Source organism: Scyliorhinus canicula, chromosome 16, assembly GCF_902713615.1.
Source record: "Scyliorhinus canicula chromosome 16, sScyCan1.1, whole genome shotgun sequence".
Classification (NCBI taxonomy): Eukaryota; Metazoa; Chordata; class Chondrichthyes; order Carcharhiniformes; family Scyliorhinidae; genus Scyliorhinus; species Scyliorhinus canicula.
Window position 1 is genome coordinate 139066107 of NC_052161.1, and position 20596 is coordinate 139086702.

General features: G+C 49.1%; 1 protein-coding gene across 2 annotated transcripts in view; it reads left to right on the plus strand.

The window, feature by feature from the left end:
* The window catches only part of pex14 (peroxisomal biogenesis factor 14), a 281432-nt gene that overhangs the window by 216558 nt on the left and 44278 nt on the right, over window positions 1-20596 (plus strand). For both annotated transcript variants that reach the window (XM_038773696.1, XM_038773697.1), the window contains exon 6: window positions 10991-11093. In XM_038773696.1, coding sequence (XP_038629624.1) covers window positions 10991-11093 — 103 coding nt within the window. The remainder of the gene's footprint in view (window positions 1-10990; window positions 11094-20596) is intronic.

Consider the following 20596-nt stretch of genomic DNA (forward strand, 5'->3'; position numbering starts at 1 on the left):
CATTAAGATATCACGCCTTTATGTTTGTCTTTTGGATGATTTTGAATCATCCAAACATTTCTTTGTACTGTGGCTCTATTTGCCTCTCTCCCTCGATTAGTGTGTTTACTGTCTTTGCATTTTACTGTTCTTTCATTGCTGTTCTTGTTTCTCCTTCCCTTGTCACCCTGCTTAGGTTCCCGTGCCCCTGCCTTCTAGTTTATTTATTTTATTCAAAAATAAATTTTGAGTACCCAATCCCTTTTTATTTGCAATTAAGGGCAATTTAGTGTGGCCAATCCACCTAACCTGCACATCTTTGGGTTGTGGGGGGTGAAACCCACGCAGACACGGGGAGAATGTGCAAACTCCACACGGACAGTGAACCGGGGCCGGGATCGAACCCGGGTCCTCGGTGCTGTGAAGTGGCTGTGCTAACCACTGCACCGCCGTTGCTGCCCCGCATTCTAGTTTAAACTCTCCCCAACCACACTAGCAAATGCTCGCTCTAGGAAATCAGTCCCGGTCCTGCCCAGGTGTAACCCATCCAGTTTGTAGTGGTCCCACCTCCCGCAGAACTGGTCCCAATGTCCCAAGAATATGAAACCCTCTCCCTCGCATCATCTTACCAGCCACGTATTCGTTCGATATATCCTGCTTTTCTACTCTGACTGGCACGTGGCATTGGTAGTAATCCTGACATCACAACCTTTGCAGTCCTACTTTTCAAGTTGTTTCCTGACTCCCTGGGCGGGATTCTTTCAACCCGGGGCCAGGCCAGAGAATCGGCGCGAATTGCCATCGTGGAAACGCCGAGTCTTGCCGACGCCATCCACACCTGCTCGCAGCCGGCGGGACCTCGGTGTGGAAGGGTTGGGGGTGACGTGTGTGTGGCGGGGCGGGGGGGGGGGGGGGTCTCGCGGTCCCGCCGGCTGAGAGCAGGTGTGGACGGCGCCGGCAAGACTCGGCCTGTCCCGCCTTCAGTGCCCACCAATCGGCGGGCATGCCTCTTTGGCTGTGGGCTCCTTTCCTACACGCCGGCCCCTGTAGTCCTGCGCCATGTTGCATCGGGGCTAGCGCGTTGAAGGAAGCCACTGCGCATGTGCGCGTTGACACCACCACCACTGTGCATGCGCGGATACCACGGCGCTCAGTGTGAACCGCTCCAGTGCCGTGCTGGCCCCCTGTAGGGGCCAGAATTAGTTGTGGGGTCGGCCCGTTCACGCCGTCGTAAAACGCAATGCCGTTTGCGAAGGCGTGGACACTCTGCCGCGGGATTAGAGAATCCGCCCCCTACATTTGACTTTTAAGACCGCAACCCGTTTTTTTTTTCTACGCATGTCATTAGTACCGATGTGAACTATGACCACTGGCTGTTCACCCTCCCCTTCCAGAATGTACTGTAGTCTCTCTGAGACATCCTTGACCTTAACACCAGGTAGGCAACATACCATCTTGGAGTCTTGTCTATGGCCACAGAAGCACCTATGTATTTCCCATACTATTGAATTCCCTACAACTTCTTCCTTCTCCCCTGTGCAGCAGTCAACTGTGGTGAAACAAAATTGGCTGTTGCTGCTTTCCCTTCAGAGGCCATTCCACTCAACAAAAGCGGCATTTTGGGCAGCACGGTGGCACATTGGATTAGCCCTGTTGCCTCACGGCGCCGAGGTCCCAGGTTCGATCCCGGCTCTGGGTCACTGTCCGTATGGAGTTTGCACATTCTCCCCGTGTTTGCGTGGGTTTCGCCCCACAACCCGAAAGATGTGCAGAGTAGGTGAATTGGCCATGCTAAATTGCCCCTCAATTTAAAAAAAAATGAATTGGGTACTCTAAATTTATTTAAAAAAAACAAAAGCGACATTTCTTTTTTGCAGGGGAATAGGCACGGGAGATTTCTGTACTGCCTGCCGAGTCCTCTTGCTCTACCTGGTGGTCACCCATTTCCTTCCTGCCTGTGGAGTCAGAGCCTGCGTTGTGACCACCTATCTATACGTGCTATCCATGATACTCCCTGCTCTTGGATGCTCTGCAGTACCGCTGAAACACAACTGGAGACACTTCATAGAATTTACAGTGCGGAAGGAGACCATTCAGCCCATCGAGTCTGCACCGGCCCTTGGAAAGAGCACCCTACTTAAGCCCCATGCCTACATCCTATTCCCTTTATCCCCGTAACCCCACCTAACCTTTTTGAACACTAAGGCAATTTAGAATGGCCAATTCACCTAACCCGCACGTGTTTGGACTGTGGGAGGAAACCGGAGCACCCGGAGGAAACACACGCACACAGGGAGAACACGCAGACTCCACACAGACAGTGATTCAAGCCAGGAATCGAACCTGGGACTCTGGAGCTGTGAAGCAACTGTGCTAACCACTGCTACCGTGCTGCCCACTTCCTGAACACATGTTGACTGATTCTTGTGTGAGCGTCGGATCCAAGGGCACTATCAGCTGACTGATATTTGGCTCAAATGATCTCTTGACGGTGTTCCCAGATATCTGTTGCCCTTTGTCCTTCTTGATGGTAGTGGTCATGGGTTTGTCTAAGGATGCATAGTGAATTCCTGCAGTGCATCTTGTAGGTGGTACGCACTGCTGCTACTGTGCTGTACGTCAGTGGTGGGTGTGAATGTTTGTAGTGGAGTGCTAATCAAGCGGGCGACCTGGTAGCACAGTGGTTAGCACAGTTAGGTGGGGTTACTGGGTTACAGGGATAGGGTGTAGTTGTGGGCTTATGTAGGGTGCTCTTTCCAAGGGCCGGTGCAGACTTGATGGGCCGAATGGTCTCCTCCTGCACTGTAAAATCTATGATCTATGTTGGTCTAGGGCACTGGAAATGTTCCTACATAGTGCATGAGGAGCAAACCACGGCTTTGGGTTCTCCTACAGTGACCAACTGCTATGAATTAAACCTTTAACGGACTCTTAAAATCAAATATTATCAAGTGCACTTTAGGGTCCTTCTTCTTCTGACCAAGTTAGTTCAGAATACTTGTTCAGAATTAACTTGGTTTTATAATAATTGGAGTGAGGGGCAGCACGGTGGCACAGTGGTTAGTGATGCAGCCTTACAGCACTGAGGTCCCAGGTTCGATCCCGGCTCTGGGTCACTGTCCGTGTGGAGTTTGCACATACTCCCTGTGTTTGCGTTGGTTTCGCCCCCACAACCCAGAAATGTGCACGGTAGGTAGATTGGCCACTCTAAATTGTCCCTTAATTGGAAAATATAATTGGGTACTCTAAAAAATAATAATAGTAGTGTTATGCCATATAATACAAATAGTTTATCAGGCCCACTGATTTGCAGTGATTGAATACATCAAATTCCATTTTTATTGACTTGAATACTGAGATTTGCACTGTTGTTTTGAAGATCCAGTGCACAGACTATTCGTTCTCCCATTAAAAACTGCAAACTAGTAGATTATTCATATTTATATAACGCAACCTTTTTTTGCCATTTAAATGCTACAGCAGGATGGTGCATTGGGATATGTTTGACGGAGGGATATGGTGCTTAGCTGCAGTCGGGAGGTGAGGTGGTGTTCTTGGCTTTGATGGCACAAGTGAGGAATGCTGTAGAATTAGCTGAAACTATGATGGGACTTTGAGGTTTGGCAGCATGGGCGAGGGTGAGAGATCCAAGGGGTTAGCAGCAAAGGAAGAGGGCTTGCACCTGAATTTCATCATCCGAGTTGCATAAAAATAATTTCCACAAGCACATTAACCGAAATGCTACTCTATGCAAATATACATTTTGGCTTTCCACTAAGAACATGTTTTGGTATCAAAGATTAAAGCAATTTCAGGTGTGCAGTAACCAGATAATTTGTTTGAATAAGGCAGGGATAAATACTGGCGGGACAGGTGCACAAACAGGCACTCTCCTGTGGTTTTTATCCTCTATCCCTCTCCTATAGACACAATGGGGCAATGGTTTCGTAGTGGTATTGTCGCTGGACGAATAATCCAGTGACCCCAGGTAACCAGGGTCCCGGGTTTGATTCCCTGCCACTGTCTGTGCAGAGTCTGCACGTTCTTCCCGTGTCTGTATGGGTTTCCTCTGGGCGCTCCAATTTCCTCCCATAAGTCCTGAAAGACGTGCTGCTAGGTGAATTGGCCATCCTGAATTCCCCTCTGTGTACCCGAACAGGCGCTGGAGTGTGGCGACTAGGGGATTTTCACAATAACTTCATTGCAGTGTTAATGTAAGCCTACTTGCGACACTAATAAAGATTATTATTAGTATTAATGCTCTGTGTGTCTTGTTATGCTCTTGGTGTAGCATAAGCGGCTTCTTTGATGTTCACTCTGACAAAGGAAGGTTCAGACGTGGAGATAACTTCAACACGTTTATTGAACTATTTACAACTCTCCTACTCTGATTCGCCACTACTGTTAATCCTTGTGTAGCTACTCAGACTGACAAACCAGTCTGCTACAATCCACGTGGTGGGTGTGATACTGAATCAACCCTGTGTCTGTACTCAGAGTGTCTTCACTGGAAAGTGGAAGATCATGTGTGCTGTGCCCTTTATATATGGGTTGGTGTAATGCCCCCCTGTGGTCATGTCACCTCTGTGTGTATCGTGAGTGCCCACTGGCTGTATCCTATCTAAATGATCTATTGGTTGAGTGTCTGTGTGTCATAGCTCTGGTGCTCCCTCTAGTGTCTAGCTAGTCTACGTGTACTTACATTAACCCCTTGTGTATCTATAGTGATGCATATCACCAGACTGGGAACTCGGGTTTAAATCCCACCATGCTAGATGGTAGAATTGAACTACAACAAAATCTGTAATGGTGACTATGAATTTTGTTGATTGTCCTAAAAATCTACCTGGTTCACTAACATGCCGTTCAGCCCACTGTGGGGGCTCTGCACTGTGGGGGCTCTGTCATCTTTGTGACTCCAAAGATGTGCAGGTTAGGAGGATTGACCATGCTAAATTGCCCCTTAGTATCCAGGGGTTACAGGGATGCGGCGGGTTGGGGTGGGGAGTGGACCCGGGCAGAGTGCTCTTTTGGATGGTCAGTGCAGACGCGGTCGGAATGGCCTCCTTCTGCACTGTGGGGGCTCTGCACTGTGGGGGCTCTGCACTGTGAGGGCTCTGCACTGTGAGGGCTCTGCACTGTGAGGGCTCTGCACTGTGGGGGCTCTGCACTGTGGGGGCTCTGCACTGTGGGGGCTCGGCACTGTGGGGGTTCGGCACTGTGGGGGCTCTGCACTGTGGGGGCTCGGCACTGTGGGGGCTCGGCACTGTGAGGGCTCGGCACTGTGAGGGCTCTGCACTGTGGGGGTTCGGCACTGCGGGGGCTCTGCACTGTGGGGGCTCGGCACTGTGGGGGCTCGGCACTGTGGGGGCTCGGCACTGTGGGGGCTCGGCACTGTGGGGGTTCGGCACTGTGGGGGTTCGGCACTGTGGGGGTTCGGCACTGTGGGGGTTCGGCACTGTGGGGGTTCGGCACTGTGGGGGTTCGGCACTGTGGGGGTTCGGCACTGTGGGGGCTCGGCACTGTGGGGGCTCTGCACTGTGGGAGCTCTGCACTGTGGGGGCTCTGCACTGCGGGGGCTCTGCACTGCGGGGGCTCTGCACTGCGGGGGCTCTGCACTGTGGGGGCTCTGCACTGTGGGGGCTCTGCACTGTGGGGGCTCTGCACTGTGAGGGCTCTGCACTGTGAGGGCTCTGCACTGTGGGGGCTCGGCACTGTGGGGGCTCTGCACTGTGGGAGCTCTGCACTGTGGGGGCTCTGCACTGCGGGGGCTCGGCACTGCGGGGGTTCGGCACTGTGGGGGCTCTGCACTGTGGGGGCTCTGCACTGTGGGGGCTCTGCACTGTGGGGGCTCTGCACTGTGGGGGCTCTGCACTGTGGGGGCTCTGCACTGTGGGGGCTCTGCACTGTGGGGGCTCTGCACTGTGGGAGCTCTGCACTGTGGGGGCTCTGCACTGTGGGGGCTCTGCACTGTGGGGGCTCGGCACTGTGGGGGTTCGGCACTGTGGGGGTTCGGCACTGTGGGGGCTCTGCACTGTGGGAGCTCTGCACTGTGGGGGCTCTGCACTGCGGGGGCTCTGCACTGCGGGGGCTCTGCACTGTGGGGGCTCTGCACTGTGGGGGCTCTGCACTGTGGGGGCTCTGCACTGTGAGGGCTCTGCACTGTGAGGGCTCTGCACTGTGGGGGCTGTGGGGGCTCTGCACTGTGGGAGCTCTGCACTGTGGGGGCTCTGCACTGCGGGGGCTCGGCACTGCGGGGGTTCGGCACTGTGGGGGCTCTGCACTGTGGGGGCTCTGCACTGTGGGGGCTCTGCACTGTGGGGGCTCTGCACTGTGGGGGCTCTGCACTGTGGGGGCTCTGCACTGTGGGGGCTCTGCACTGTGGGAGCTCTGCACTGTGGGAGCTCTGCACTGTGGGGGCTCGGCACTGTGGGAGCTCTGCACTGTGGGGGCTCTGCACTGTGGGGGCTCTGCACTGTGGGGGCTCGGCACTGTGGGGGCTCGGCACTGTGGGGGCTCGGCACTGTGGGGGCTCGGCACTGTGGGGGCTCGGCACTGTGGGGGCTCGGCACTGTGGGGGCTCGGCACTGTGGGGGCTCGGCACTGTGGGGGCTCGGCACTGTGGGGGCTCGGCACCGTGGGGGCTCGGCACCGTGGGGGCTCGGCACTGTGGGGGCTCTGCACTGTGGGGGTTCGGCACTGTGGGGGCTCGGCACCGTGGGGGCTCGGCACCGTGGGGGCTCGGCACCGTGGGGGCTCTGCACCGTGGGGGCTCTGCACTGTGGGGGTTCGGCACTGTGGGGGCCCGGCACTGTGGGGGCTCTGCACTGTGGGGGTTCGGCACCGTGGGGGTTCGGCACCGTGGGGGCTCGGCACTGTGGGGGCTCGGCACTGTGGGGGCTCGGCTCTGTGGGGGCTCGGCACTGTGGGGGTTCGGCACCGTGGGGGCTCTGCACTGTGGGGGTTCGGCACTGTGGGGGTTTTGGCACTGTGGGGGTTTGGCACCGTGGGGGCTCTGCACTGTGGGGGCTCGGCACTGTGGGGGCTCTGCACTGTGGGGGCTCTGCACTGTGGGGGCTCTGCACTGTGGGGGTTCGGCACTGTGGGGGCTCTGCACTGTGGGGGTTCGGCACTGTGGGGGCTCGGCACTGCGGGGGCTCGGCACTGTGGGGGTTCGGCACTGTGGGGGCTCGGCACTGTGGGGGCTCTGCACTGTGGGGGCTCTGCACTGCGGGGGCTCTGCACTGCGGGGGCTCTGCACTGCGGGGGCTCTGCACTGCGCGGGCTCGGCACTGTGGGGGCTCGGCACTGTGGGGGCTCGGCACTGCGGGGGTTCGGCACTGCGGGGGCTCTGCACTGTGGGGGCTCGGCACTGCGGGGGCTCGGCACTGCGGGGGTTCGGCACTGCGGGGGCTCTGCACTGTGGGGGCTCTGCACTGTGGGGGCTCTGCACTGTGGGGGCTCTGCACTGTGGGGGCTCGGCACTGCGGGGGCTCTGCACTGCGCGGGCTCGGCACTGCGGGGGCTCGGCACTGCGGGGGTTCGGCACTGCGGGGGCTCTGCACTGTGGGGGCTCTGCACTGTGGGGGCTCTGCACTGTGGGGGCTCTGCACTGTGGGGGCTCGGCACTGTGGGGGCTCTGCACTGTGGGGGTTCGGCACTGTGGGGGCTCTGCACTGCGGGGGCTCTGCACTGTGGGGGCTCTGCACTGTGGGGGCTCTGCACTGTGGGGGCTCGGCACTGTGGGGGCTCTGCACTGTGGGGGCTCGGCACTGTGGGAGCTCTGCACTGTGGGGGCTCGGCACTGCGGGGGCTCGGCACTGCGGGGGTTCGGCACTGCGGGGGTTCGGCACTGCGGGGGCTCGGCACTGCGGGGGCTCGGCACTGCGGGGGCTCTGCACTGCGGGGGCTCTGCACTGTGGGAGCTCTGCACTGCGGGGGCTCTGCACTGCGGGGGCTCTGCACCGTGGGGGTTCGGCACTGCGGGGGCTCTGCACTGCGCGGGCTCGGCACTGCGGGGGCTCGGCACGCTGGGGGTTCGGCACTGTGGGGGCTCGGCACTGCGGGGGCTCGGCACTGCGGGGGCTCTGCACTGCGGGGGCTCGGCACGCTGGGGGTTCGGCACTGTGGGGGTTCTGTGGTTATACAGCCTAGCAAACCACTTGGTTCGAACGGCAGCAAAGGATGGGCAATGCTGGCTCATCCAGCGACATCTGCCTCCCATGAATGAATTTTTTAAAAACGCAATACTTTTTTAAAAATCTGCTAGGTTCATCTGAGATTTGTCCTTTAATTTCAAATAATTGCATCCAGTTCATGTGTGGGTGCAAGATCTACTTTCAAGGAAATATCCAGAACGAGCGGGGTTTTTAAGATAAGCCAAGATCTTCAAGTTGAACACAATAATGAAAGCACATTTTAGTACTAAATCATTGTGAAATGAGACATTTTTAATGTTATTATTCAAGCATTATTTTTACTCTAGTTGGTTGGATGGGGACCAAGGAGAGAATGATGGGAAATTTCTTCTTGAGAAGTAGTTTGAGTAATTTGACCAGCTCACCTTACATGACCAATTTACCATTACTCACTCTGAGACAATGTTAATGAATTTGCTTCCAAGCCAATTTGCAGCGAGAAAGTTTGTTGAGCTCGGCTAAGTTAGCTGCAGGAATTTGAATATCCGTCAATTCATGCTGTAAGAATTTGAATGCAACAAGTTGGCACACAAAGAGAAACTCTTGCCTTTCACGGTATCAGGACTTCCCAACACACTTTACAGCAAATTAAGTACTTTCTGAAATGTAGGCAATGCTGTAAGGCGGTAACCAATATGTGCAGAGCAGGTCCCACATGTAGCAATGAGAAAATATAAACTAGATTGTTTCGGAATAACCAGCTATTCGATTTTCGTGATATTGATTGAGATGGATTTTGGACCAGACACCAGGAGAACTGGGTGGCACGGTGGCGCAGTAGTTAGCACTGCTGCCTCGCAGCGCCAGGGACCCGGGTTCAATTCCGGCCTTCAGTGACTGTCTATGGAGTTTGCACATTCTTCCCGTGTGTGCGTGGGTTTCCTCCGGGTGCTCTGGTTTCCTCCCACAATCCAAAGATGTGCAGGTTAGGTGGAATGGCCATGCTAAATTGTCCCTTAGTGTCCAACGGTTAGGTGGGGTTATGGAGTTAGGGCATGGGGATTGAGCCTGGGTGGGTGTTCTTTTGGAGGGTTGTGGTTTTTTTTCTTTATTCATTTATGAGATGTGGGCGTCGCTGGTTAGGCCAGCATTTATTGCCCATCCCTAGTTGCCTTTCAGACGGTGGTGGTGAGTTGCCTTCATGAACCGCTGCAGTCCTTTAGGTGTAGGTACACCCACGGTGCTGTTAGGGAGGGAGTTCCAGGTTGTTGCCCCAGCAACAGTGAGGGAGCAGCGATATATTTCCAAGTCCGGGTGGTGAGTGACTTGGAGGGGAACCTCCAGGTGGTGGGGTTCCCAGGTATCTGCTGTCCTTGTCCTTCCTAATGCTGTCTCCTTGCCGAATGGTCTCCTTCTGCACTGTAGGGATTCTATGAACTCCCCTGTTGTTTTCCAGATAGTCCCTCAGATCCTTTATGCTCACCTGATAGGACAGACTGGGTTTAACACCTTGTCCTAAAGATGGCACATCCCATAGTGCCACTCTTCCTCAACGCACTGAAATGTTGGCCTTGATTATTCACACTGATCCCTGGAGTTTAGATTAAACCCACATGCTCTGACTCAGACGTGCAGTGTTTCTTAAGTGCAGGAAAACTGTGCATACTGATTTTGTGATAGATTATAGACATTTGTAAATTGTCATAGTCATGTGCAGTGTGGAAAAGCTTTGCATTGTGTCATGAACTCCCATCTACTGCAGGTTGTAACTTGATGCTATATAGTGTGAAGTGCGAGTTTGGAATTTGGGGAAGTGAGGGCAGGGTTTGGACATTGAGATGGGGGGATTCGGACACCGAGGGGGGTTGGGGGTTTGGACATAGTGAGGGGTGGGGGCTGCGGGCATCGAGGGGGGGGAGAGAGTATTCGGGTCGGGGTCAGGGGGTAATGGTGGGGAGTTCCATGTGGAATGGCGTGCACTTAATTGGGAGGTGTGGGGGGTCCTGCATGGGTCTTTAAAATAGCTACTCAGAAGTTCAAAGTGCTTTATTTCCTTCTCACTGTTTTGTAGTAACAATTAGTGTTAAACTGGCAGGACCATCCAAAGTTAGTGATTTAAGTTGCTTTGTTGGATGGTTCCCTGCACAGCGCAATTGCCTCAGGGAAGTTAACCCTTCTGGACAATTACTAGGTGAATCCTGACCTTGGAGCTTCCGAGAGGGATTCTCCTGTACATCTTGGGCTACATCTCGACGTTGGGTTGCCAGGAAGCTCTCAGGTGACTTGGAAGTGGTCATTTCCATGGAAGCTTGTCGCATGCAGCACCACACTGTAATAGAAACTTTTCTTTGCAAAGGAACGTGGTGAAAATGAAAAGTTACCAGGTATATGAGAATGTACTATATCGGTTAAATTATGTATTTTGGTCCTTTGTCCTTTTGTTTAAGTTGTTGATGGGTGTCCCTGACAAGGCCAACAATTATTTACCATCCTTTATTACCCTTGAGAAGTTGGTGATAAGCCGCCACCTTGAACTCTTACTATCCATGTGGTGCAGGTACACCCATTGTGCTGTTAGAGCGCAAATCAGGTTTTTGACCCACTGACAGTGAAAGAACGGCGATTTATTTCCAATTCGAGATTGTTCATGACTTGGAGGGGAACTTGCAGGTGATGATGTTGCCATGTGCCTTCTGCCCTTGGCCTTCTAGCTTTGAGGTTGAGTTTGGATGGTGCTGTCGTAGGAACCTTGATGAGTTGCTGCAGTGCATCCTGCAGATGTTACACACACAGCCTTGGTGTGCTGATGCTGAAGGAAGCGAATGCTCTAAACATTACCTTTGTTAATCTGTGTTGAATATTTTTTCTTCCAGCGGTATATTCTGCCTCTTCTCGTGGCCAGCAAAGAAGATAAGAAGCATCTGCAGAGAATTGAGTCGGGTGTTACAGAGCTAAGTGGGACCATAACACAGACAGGTGAAGATTAATGCTTTCATAAATTCACTGTTAAATCTCCTCGGTTTTTATTTAATTCTGTAAGAGAAATTCAGTTTTCTGGAATGCAAATCTCCTGTATGAAAAAATGAAGCTTCTGTAATTTTTCTTTCCTATGAAACTGCTTGTTTACCGTCAGTAGTTTCAATTATATTTTAATGAAACACATTTGACAACTTGACTTTTGTTTCTCTACTATGCTGTACATGCTCGTAATTGGAATTATTCTTGAAATAACCAAGTTATGATGAAGATCTAATGTTTATTCTTATCTCCAAGAATACTCTCTTTCCCAATAAACCTTTTTTTTTTAAGGTGCGGATTCTTTGGCTTTGAGATCCTACTGTAAATGAAAAACTATGTACAGAAAATTAATCATGTTGATTTGTTCTATTTAAATATGTTTAGCACCCTGAACTGTTGGGATTGGGAAATTGCTCTTGCCAATTAGCTTTCCAAATTAAAAACAGAAAATGCTGGGGAAAACCCAGCCGGTCTGGCAGCATCTGTGAAGGGAGAAAGCAGAGATAAAGTTTTGAGGGGGGAAAAAACACGACACCTTAACAAGAATCTTTGTCTCTTTCTTTTGGGGTTTTGGGCTTCGGCAACTCACTGATACCAGCCCCATCTGTGACCCTCCATGCCTTCCCTTCCCTCTGACCCCTGGCCTCCTAGTCCCACCCGTTGCCGCAGGTTAACTCTGTTTCTTTCTCCACAGATGCTGCTAGACCAACTGAGATTTTCCAGAATTTTCTATTTCAGATTTCCAGAACCCGCGGTATTTTCCTTTTTAGTTTAAGCTTTCCAGATTGGGGTAAAAAAAAAGCAAAGCAACTTCTTGACCTGCACTGAACATTAATTTGTTTATCCTTACAACATTGAGTTTTTCCTGCTCTATTTGATTGTGTATGTAGCTTTTTGCTAGGAGTTAACCTTAGTCTATTTTAAATCATCTTATTTAAAAAGTGGGTAGAGTGGGTTGAAAATTGCTGAGGTGATGAGTGTTTTACTTTGGGCTTTTTGAAGCAGTTGTGCTGTACAAGCTGTGAGCCTTCCTCTCTGCCTTTCATATATCCTCCTTTATATACAGGCCAGATGGAAATCTAAGAAATAGATGGATTAGTATTGAGGGCAAACATTTTATGAAGTTCAAACTATCATGCCAACAAATAATTAACCACCGTTTTTAAAAAATGACTTTACCTAAACTGCCCACTGCACTGCAAAGAACTGTAATGATAGTTTTGGTCAAGTTTGTTGTTTTCATAATTCCGTGAGAATTGTCTTTGAAACCATAACTTCTCACGTGTCTGTCCAATCTCTGGTTTCAATGAGAAATCACCGTTTGTAAAAACACAAATGTTTTAACAAATAGAGGACTCAGGAACTTTTGCTCCCTCCATTGTCGTCCTCATTGTCTGGCTGATTCTTGTTTGAGCGTCAGATCCAAGGGCACTATCAGCTGTCTGATATTTGGCTCAAATGATCTCTTGACGGTGTTCCCAGGTATCTGTTGCCCTTTGTCCTTCTTGATGGTAGTGGTCATGGGTTTGTCTAAGGATGCATAGGGAATTCCTGCAGTGCATCTTGAAGATAGTACGCACTGCTGCTACTGTACTGTACGTCAGTGGTGGGTGTGAATGTTTGTAGTGGGGTGCTAATCAAGCGGGCAGCTAGGTAGCACAGTGGGTAGCACAATTGCTTCAGAGCTCCAGGGTTTGATTCCCAGCTTGGGTCTCTGTCTGTGCGGAGTCTGCACGTTCTCCCCATGTGTGCGTGGGTTTCCTCCGGGTGCTCAGGTTTCCTCCTACAGTCCAAAGATGTGCAGGTGAGGTGGATTGGCCATGATAAATTGCCTTAGTTTCTCATTGTCTAAAAAGGTTAGGTGGGGTTACTGGGTTACAGGGATAGGGAGGAGGTGTGGGGTTAGGTAGGCTGTTCTTTCCAAAGGCCGGTGCAGACTCAATGGGCTGAATGGTCTCCTCCTGCACTGTAAATTCTATGATCTACAAAATGTTGTGCTGACTGCTGTTGAACTTTGAGTGTTGTTGGAGTTGCACTCCTCCAGGCATGCAGAGAGTATTATAAGTGCCCTATGTGTTTCCTTGCATTTTCGAAATGTTCTAATGCAGTTGAGCAAAAATATTATTTATGTCTAATGATGTTGTCATGTGCAAAAATTATTTTCAGGAACTTGTCGATGAGTTATCTAACCTTTTTCCCTGAAAAGAATCTGCTGACAAACTGTCAAAGGGGAAAGGGTTTATATCTGTGGCAATAGTAACCAAGTGTTGTATTGATATACCACCTTGATTCACTCCAAAAGGACAAACAGTCAGTTATATGATTTCTCTTTAAGACTGCATTTGCAAATAAAACTGTACTAGAGGGTAATGGAAAGCGAAGTGGAAAGCCTGGTTGCTAATCTCTGTGGAGATAGGAGTGTTTGTCCTGTAATCAGCCACAGTTATATGGAAATCATAGAAATGGCAGAGTGAAACTAGATCATTTCTAACCTGAAATCAAACAAAGTAACTTGAGATTGTGTTCCATGTAATATCAAATTGCTTATTTTTCATGGTACAGGAAGCAGCAGAGGATAGATATATAGAACTGGAAAGTATATTGTCTGTTCCTATATCAGTTTGTCATTTTACACTCCGCCTTCTCTGAACACCAAGGCAGCATTGACCAGATATGGAGCCCTCGCAAAACTGGTGTCAATAGGCATCAAGGGGAAAACTTTCCATTGGTTGGAGTCATACCCGGCACAAAGTAAAATGGTTGTGGTGATTGGAGATCAATCACCTCAGCTCCAGGACATCACTGCAGGAGTTTCTCAGGGTAGTGACCCGGCCCAACCATCTTCAGCTGCTTCATTAATGACTTTCCTTCCATCATAAGATCAGAAGTGGGAGTGGTTGCTGATGACTGCACAGTGATCAGTATCATTCACGACTCCTCAGATACTGGAGCAGTCCACATCCAAATGCAGCAAGACCTGGACAATAACCAGGCTTGGGCTGACATTAGCGCCACTCAAATGCCCGACAGTGACTATCTCCAACAAGAGTGGTTCTAACCATAGCCCTTGGTGTTCAATGGCTTTACCATCGCTGAGTCTTCCACTATCAACATTCTGGGGAGGGTTACCATTGACCAGAAACTGAACTGGACTAGCCATATAAATGCTGTGGCAACCAGAGCAGATCAAAGGCCAGGAATCCTGCGGCGAACAACTCCCATCCCGACTCCTCACAGTCTGTCCACCGTCTACATCAGGAGTGTGTTGGAATTCTCCCCACTTGTCTGGATAAGTGCAGCTCCAACAACACAAGAAATCTGACACCATCCAGGACAAAGCAGCCCACTTGATTACTACCCCATCCACAAACATTTAATCCCTCCACCAGCAGTGACCAGTGGTAGCCGTGTGTACCATCTACAAGATGCACATCGATGGGCAGCACGTTCTGAACCCACGACCACTGCCACCTGGAAGGTCAAGAGCAGAAGTACCTGGGAACACTACCACCTACAAGTTTCCCTCCAAGTCACTCACCACCCTGACTTGGAAATGTATCGCAGTTCCTCCACTGTTGCTGGGTCAAAATCCCTCCCGAACAGCACTATGGGTGTACCTACACCACATGGACTGTAGTGTTTCAGGAAGGCTAAACTACTTTTACAGTTTGCCTTTCATAAAGACGGAAGAATATACTAGTAGCACAGTATCCAGTACTTACAAGGGTCCGTGTTCCATGCCTTTGGTGGCACTTGGTTAACTAGATATTGGGTAGTAAAAATGTCATTATGATCACAAAGTAATGATGGGTGAAGGGAAGGCCATTCAACTTCCCTTGTTTCATTTATCCAGAGATCTTAATGTAAGGTCACAGTAATTTCTAGTTGTTTTTTTAAATGGCTCTGGGATTTTGTCACTGCTCTCTTAAAAATATATTTTGCATGTTGACCACCCTGTGTGCCAAGATTAATTTGCTGTGATTTGTTGAAAGTATCACCCTATATTTCTCCTAGGTCTACTCTTATGGGACTGAGGGGTAATAGCCTCTGAAACTATCTAGTGCAATCCAATGATTGCAGCACGGTCACACAGTGAACATAGAACACAGAACAGTACAGCACAGAACAGGCCCTTCGGCCCTCAATGTTGTGCCGAGCCATGATCACCCTACTCAAACCCACGTATCCACCCTATACCCGTAACCCAACAACCCCCCCCCCCCTAACCTTACTTTTTATTAGGACACTACGGGCAATTTTAGCATGGCCAATCCACCTAACCCGCACATCTTTGGACTGTGGGAGGAAACCGGAGCACCCGGAGGAAACCCACGCACACAGGGGGAGGACGTGCAGACTCCACACAGACAGTGACCCAGCCGGTAATCGAACCTGGGACCCTGGAGCTGTGAAGCATTTATGCTAACCACCATGCTACCCAGTGGTTATCACTGTTGCTTCACAGTGCCAGGGTCGCGGGTTCGATTCCCGGCTTGGGTCGATGTCTGTGTGGAGTCTGCACGTTCTCCCTCGTGTCTGTGAGGATTTCCTCCAGGTGCTCCGGTTCCCTCCCACAGTCCAAAGATGTGCAGGTTAGGTGGAATGGCCATGTTAAATTGCCCCTTCGTGCCCAAAGGTGTGTAGATTAGGTGGGGTTACGGGGATAGGGTGGGGGAGTGGGCCCAGGTTAGGTTCTCCTTCGGAGGGTCAGTGCAGACACGATGGATCAAGTGGCCTCCTCCTGCACTGTAGGGATACTATGGATTCAGAAATTTCTAACGGTCAATTGTATTCATGTACATTTTTGTATATCCGATCCAGGTACCAGTTGCAGAAAGCAGGTCGTTTATAGATATAGTGTAGTGTGCTAGTTAGAAGTCGGAGACCTTTGGATGTTGGTACAGACTCGATGGGCCACAGGATACAAACAAAAATAAGCTTTCCAATAGAATGTCGGAAACATAAAACAATTTACAATATCTATTTTATACTCCATCGTTCAGGGTTAATATGAAGTACGGGTGAATTAATAGTAAACTGGTCGAACACACCATGCTGCATGTTAAATAGCAAATGCGATCGAGAAATACTACAATGCAGAAGGCGGCTATTCAGCCCATCGAGTCTGCACCGACATTGCGAAAGAGCATTCTACCAAGGCCCACTCTCCCACCCCATATCTGCACATCCCTGGCCACTTGGGGCAATTTAGCATGGCCAATCCACCCAACCCGCACATTTTTGGACTGTGGAAGTAAACTGGAGCACCCTGAAGAAACCCATGCAGACACAGGGAGAATGGGCAAGCTCTGCACAAACAGCCATCTGAGGCCGGAATTAAACATGGGTCCCTGGCGATGTGAGACAGCACTGCTAGTCACTGTGTTGCCCTATGGCGCTTCTCTTCTGGTCACCTGATTTGGGTTTTGCCGCTGTTTTCCCCCTCTTTTTTTTAATGAGTGCACTGCTGTCAGGATGGCCATGCACTGCCCATTTCCAGCCCACACATTCGTGAAACTCCCATGGCCTGTCAGGCTTCGGAGTTCCGGGTCCCTGCTCCATGAGAAACTAAGTTGTATCTCACCACGTTATTCGGTTCTAGGTTTATTCATAAAATGAAATATTGCAGTTGGATAGCCACGCTCCAACCCACCACTAGCATCAATAAATTCTGTACGTATACAAGTGTTTATCCGTTGAATGCACTCCTGCATACACTTAACCTTAATTTACACAGTTAACAATTACATCCTCAAAACTTGGCAAAACTTTGGGAACCATGTGAAGATGGTATATTTCCATAGTTTCTCAAATAATCAGTTATCGTATTTTGAGTTGTTTTTTGAAGGTAAGTAGAAAGAGTGCAATAGTGGCCCTTTTTAAAAAAAAAATTGAGATTAAACGGAAGAAGCAAGTTCTATTTTGAGGGCACGTTACCAGTTTGGAAAGATTAAAGAGGAAACGGGGTAAAACGAGAAGCGGTGGTTGGGTAAGAAGCAGAAGGTTGTGGAGATGTGGGAGGAACACTGACGGATGGATTCATTGTTTGTTGAAAGGGCTTCACAGCTTAGAGATCCTGAGAAAGAATAAGCTGGAGATAGTGAGTTGAGTTTTCACATTAACGGGTAAAGGATGTAAGGAGGGCAAGTGGCATGTAAAATGGCATATTGAAAACTCGGGCACCGCAGGAGGAAGGTTCAGAGGGTCAGTGAATATTGTAATATCCAGAACATCAGTCAGCCACATATTTGGTTTGATTGTTTGATGCTTAGCTGGGACCAAGGTAAATTTTACCTTGCAAGGTAGTGACAATCCAGTGTCTCAACCTTTAATAAGTGAACTTATTAGTATAAGTGTCCCTTAGTAACAGAATTAACCTCACCACTTAGCTGAGAGACTGCATAAGTTGAATAAACTTAATAGAGTTTGGAAAGAAAGTAAAATTCAATGTGATATTGTCCTTATTCAAGTCATTTTTAAAAATCTGTCATTAAAATTCCCATCCTTCCGAGAATGCCATTGCCAATGAGAGAGACAAACTCTGAAGATTTGTAATTCACACCCGTTTCCAGTCCAATTTCCACATTCCCGCAGTAGGATTCGAAGCTGATAGGATTCTAATGAAATCGAATTAGATCACCTCATCAGCATTCAGTTTGAAAAGGGTGAACGGAATACTGTAGAACTAGACTCAGATCATTGGATTGTTGGTGCAAAATTCAATTTACACTTCGAGTGGATAGAGAAAATCTATGTAGATTTGAGAAATATGAGGGTGAATCCCTGTAATCTGATCATCTCACTTGAAAAGAGGCATAGAATTGAAAAATTGATAAGCAGCCCTAATTGCTGAGAATTGAAGTTAAGAAGTATCTCTCGTATGAAATGTTAACAAGTACAGTACAGGAACTGCTGAATAAATCTGGAACACCAGAAAACATTTTAAAGCATGCCCTTTAATTGCCAATTTATGGAACTCCAAATGAATACAATAAAATTTAACGACAATTACAAATTGCACGAATGTACCTGATAAGGACGGCATGATACCACAGTGGTTAGCACTGCTGCTTCTAGCGCCATGGATGCAGGTTCAATTCCGGCCTCAGGTCACTGTGTGGAGTTTGCACGTTCTCCCCGTGTCTCCATGGGTTTCCTCCAGGTGCTCCGGTTTCCTCCCCGGTTCAAAGATGTGCAGATTAGGTGGATTGACCATGCTATATTGCCCCTTGGTATCCAAAAAGTTAGGTTGGGTTACAGGGATAGGGTGGAGACGTGGGCTTAAGCAGGGTGCTCTTTCCAAGGGCCGGTGCAGACTCGATGGGCCGAATGGCCTCCTTCTGCCACTGTGCGTGGAGGGAGTGAATGTTGAAGGTGGTGGATGGGGCGCCAATCAAGTGGGTTGCTTTGCAGTGGATATTGTTGAATTTCTTGTGTTGTTGGAGATGCACTCTTCCAGGCAAATAGAGAGTATTCCATCACACTCCTGACTTGTGCCTTGTCGCTGGTGAGCAGGCTTTGGGGAGTTGCCACATAATTCCTCTGACCTGCTCTTGTAGCCACAGTATTTATATGGCTAGTCCAGTTCAGTTTCTGGTCAGTGGACCCAAGGATGTTGATAGTGGGGGATTCAGCGATGGTAATGCCATTGCATGTCAAGATGCGATCATAGGTGAAATCCTGAGAAACAAAGGAGAACCTGTGTGGCTTAGCATTTGATTTTTTTTTTGCACTTTACACATAATGGGGCCCGATAATTTTGCAAGGCTTTAACACAGAATTATTACAGCACTGAAGGCAGCCCTTTGGAAAATTGCGTCAGATTTTCGAAATGCCCATCTCCTGCCTGTCTGTTTACTGCTGTAAAATTACATTATCAAATCTTTTTGAACAGAACAAGCACTCCTTTGTGACATTTATATATTTTTTCTACAAACATTAAAAAAAACTTGGTAAGCTGCAGCTGAAATTCATCAGTTTCCCATTTCCTCCTCAATGTGCAGTTCAGTCGGTTGGTTTCCACCCACAACCCATCTTCAAATTGCACAGTCTCTTCCATTTATCCAGATTTCAAATATGCTGCCCTCCTGGTAGTTGCAATTTCTTCTTTTTGTAACAATCTTATCCCAGCTTGGAAATATTTTGAACAACGCGTGAGTAGAGGTTGCTGAAATTTAGTGAATATTAATATTTCTATGACAGCAGATACATTTGGGTTGACTCCTGCAATCTTGTATATCCATTTACTTAATTTATCATCAGTTTAAAAAACCATGCAAGGATTTTGTTGTGAATTCATAATCAGTCCTTAATCTTTATATTGATAGAGGTGTGTACACTTGAATAGATCTTCATAAAGCATACTGTGAATTTCTCCATTCAGACTTTTATATTCCCATTCATTGCACCTTCTCATTGTTCACTGGGCTCCACCATGCTTGACTTGGTACTTCACTATTTGGGATGCTCATCAACCTTTCCTGCTGGGAATATGGTTTCAGGCTGGAGTACTGGCTACTGGAACAACTCTCGTCCATGTAAGTGGTCCACATGTTTCCTGACAATTCTATCTTGTACGTTCACTTTGTAAGCCAGCGGTACTTATCTTGACTACAACAAATGATGGGACCCAACTTGGTCAGCTTCTGAAATTTCTGACATACACCAGTTCATCTATTACAAAAGACCTTGCTGCTTTGCCTGAATCGTGGTTTTTCTTCTGACCCGGCTAATTCAGAAACACCAGAACTAATCCGGTCCTAAGACGTCAGTCCATCAATAATTCTGCTGACGGCACTCCTGTCACAAAATACGGTATTGACCAATATTCTAGACGAAACTGAGACGTTCTGGTTTCCAGAGTTGCACCTGACTGCTTTTTAAGACCTGCCTTGAAGTTTTGGACGTCTCGTTCAGCCAGTTCATTAGACGCTGGGCAGTATTGCGCAGTCCGGATATGCTTTATCCATCTGTGGAGATTCAATTCTGAAATTCAACATTCGTGAAGGCAGTTCCATTATCCAACATGACTACTTCAGGTACCCCGCGAGATGCAAAAACAATCACAATTTCTCAACTGGAGCACGTGACGTCGTAGACTTCCTTTCGAACACTTGCATCCACTTTGAATGTGAATCCATCCAGAGTAAAAACATAGTGCCCAAAGATGGCCCCACTTAATCATAGTCCACTGCCAACCAGGCCATTCCCGAGGGTGTAAAGGGCTGGAGTTGACAAACTTCTGTTACAACTGGCACTGATCGCAGTGCTTCACTAACCTCTCAATGTCAGCATACAAGCCAGACTACCATACGTAACTCCTGGCGAATATCTTCATTTTTGACACACCTGGGTGGGCACTATGTAATTCAGCCATGAGTAACTCCCTTCCTGGTACAGCGACGACTACTCTTGCGCCACAAGTATAATGCCGTGTTCACAACATGGCTCATCTTTCCGAA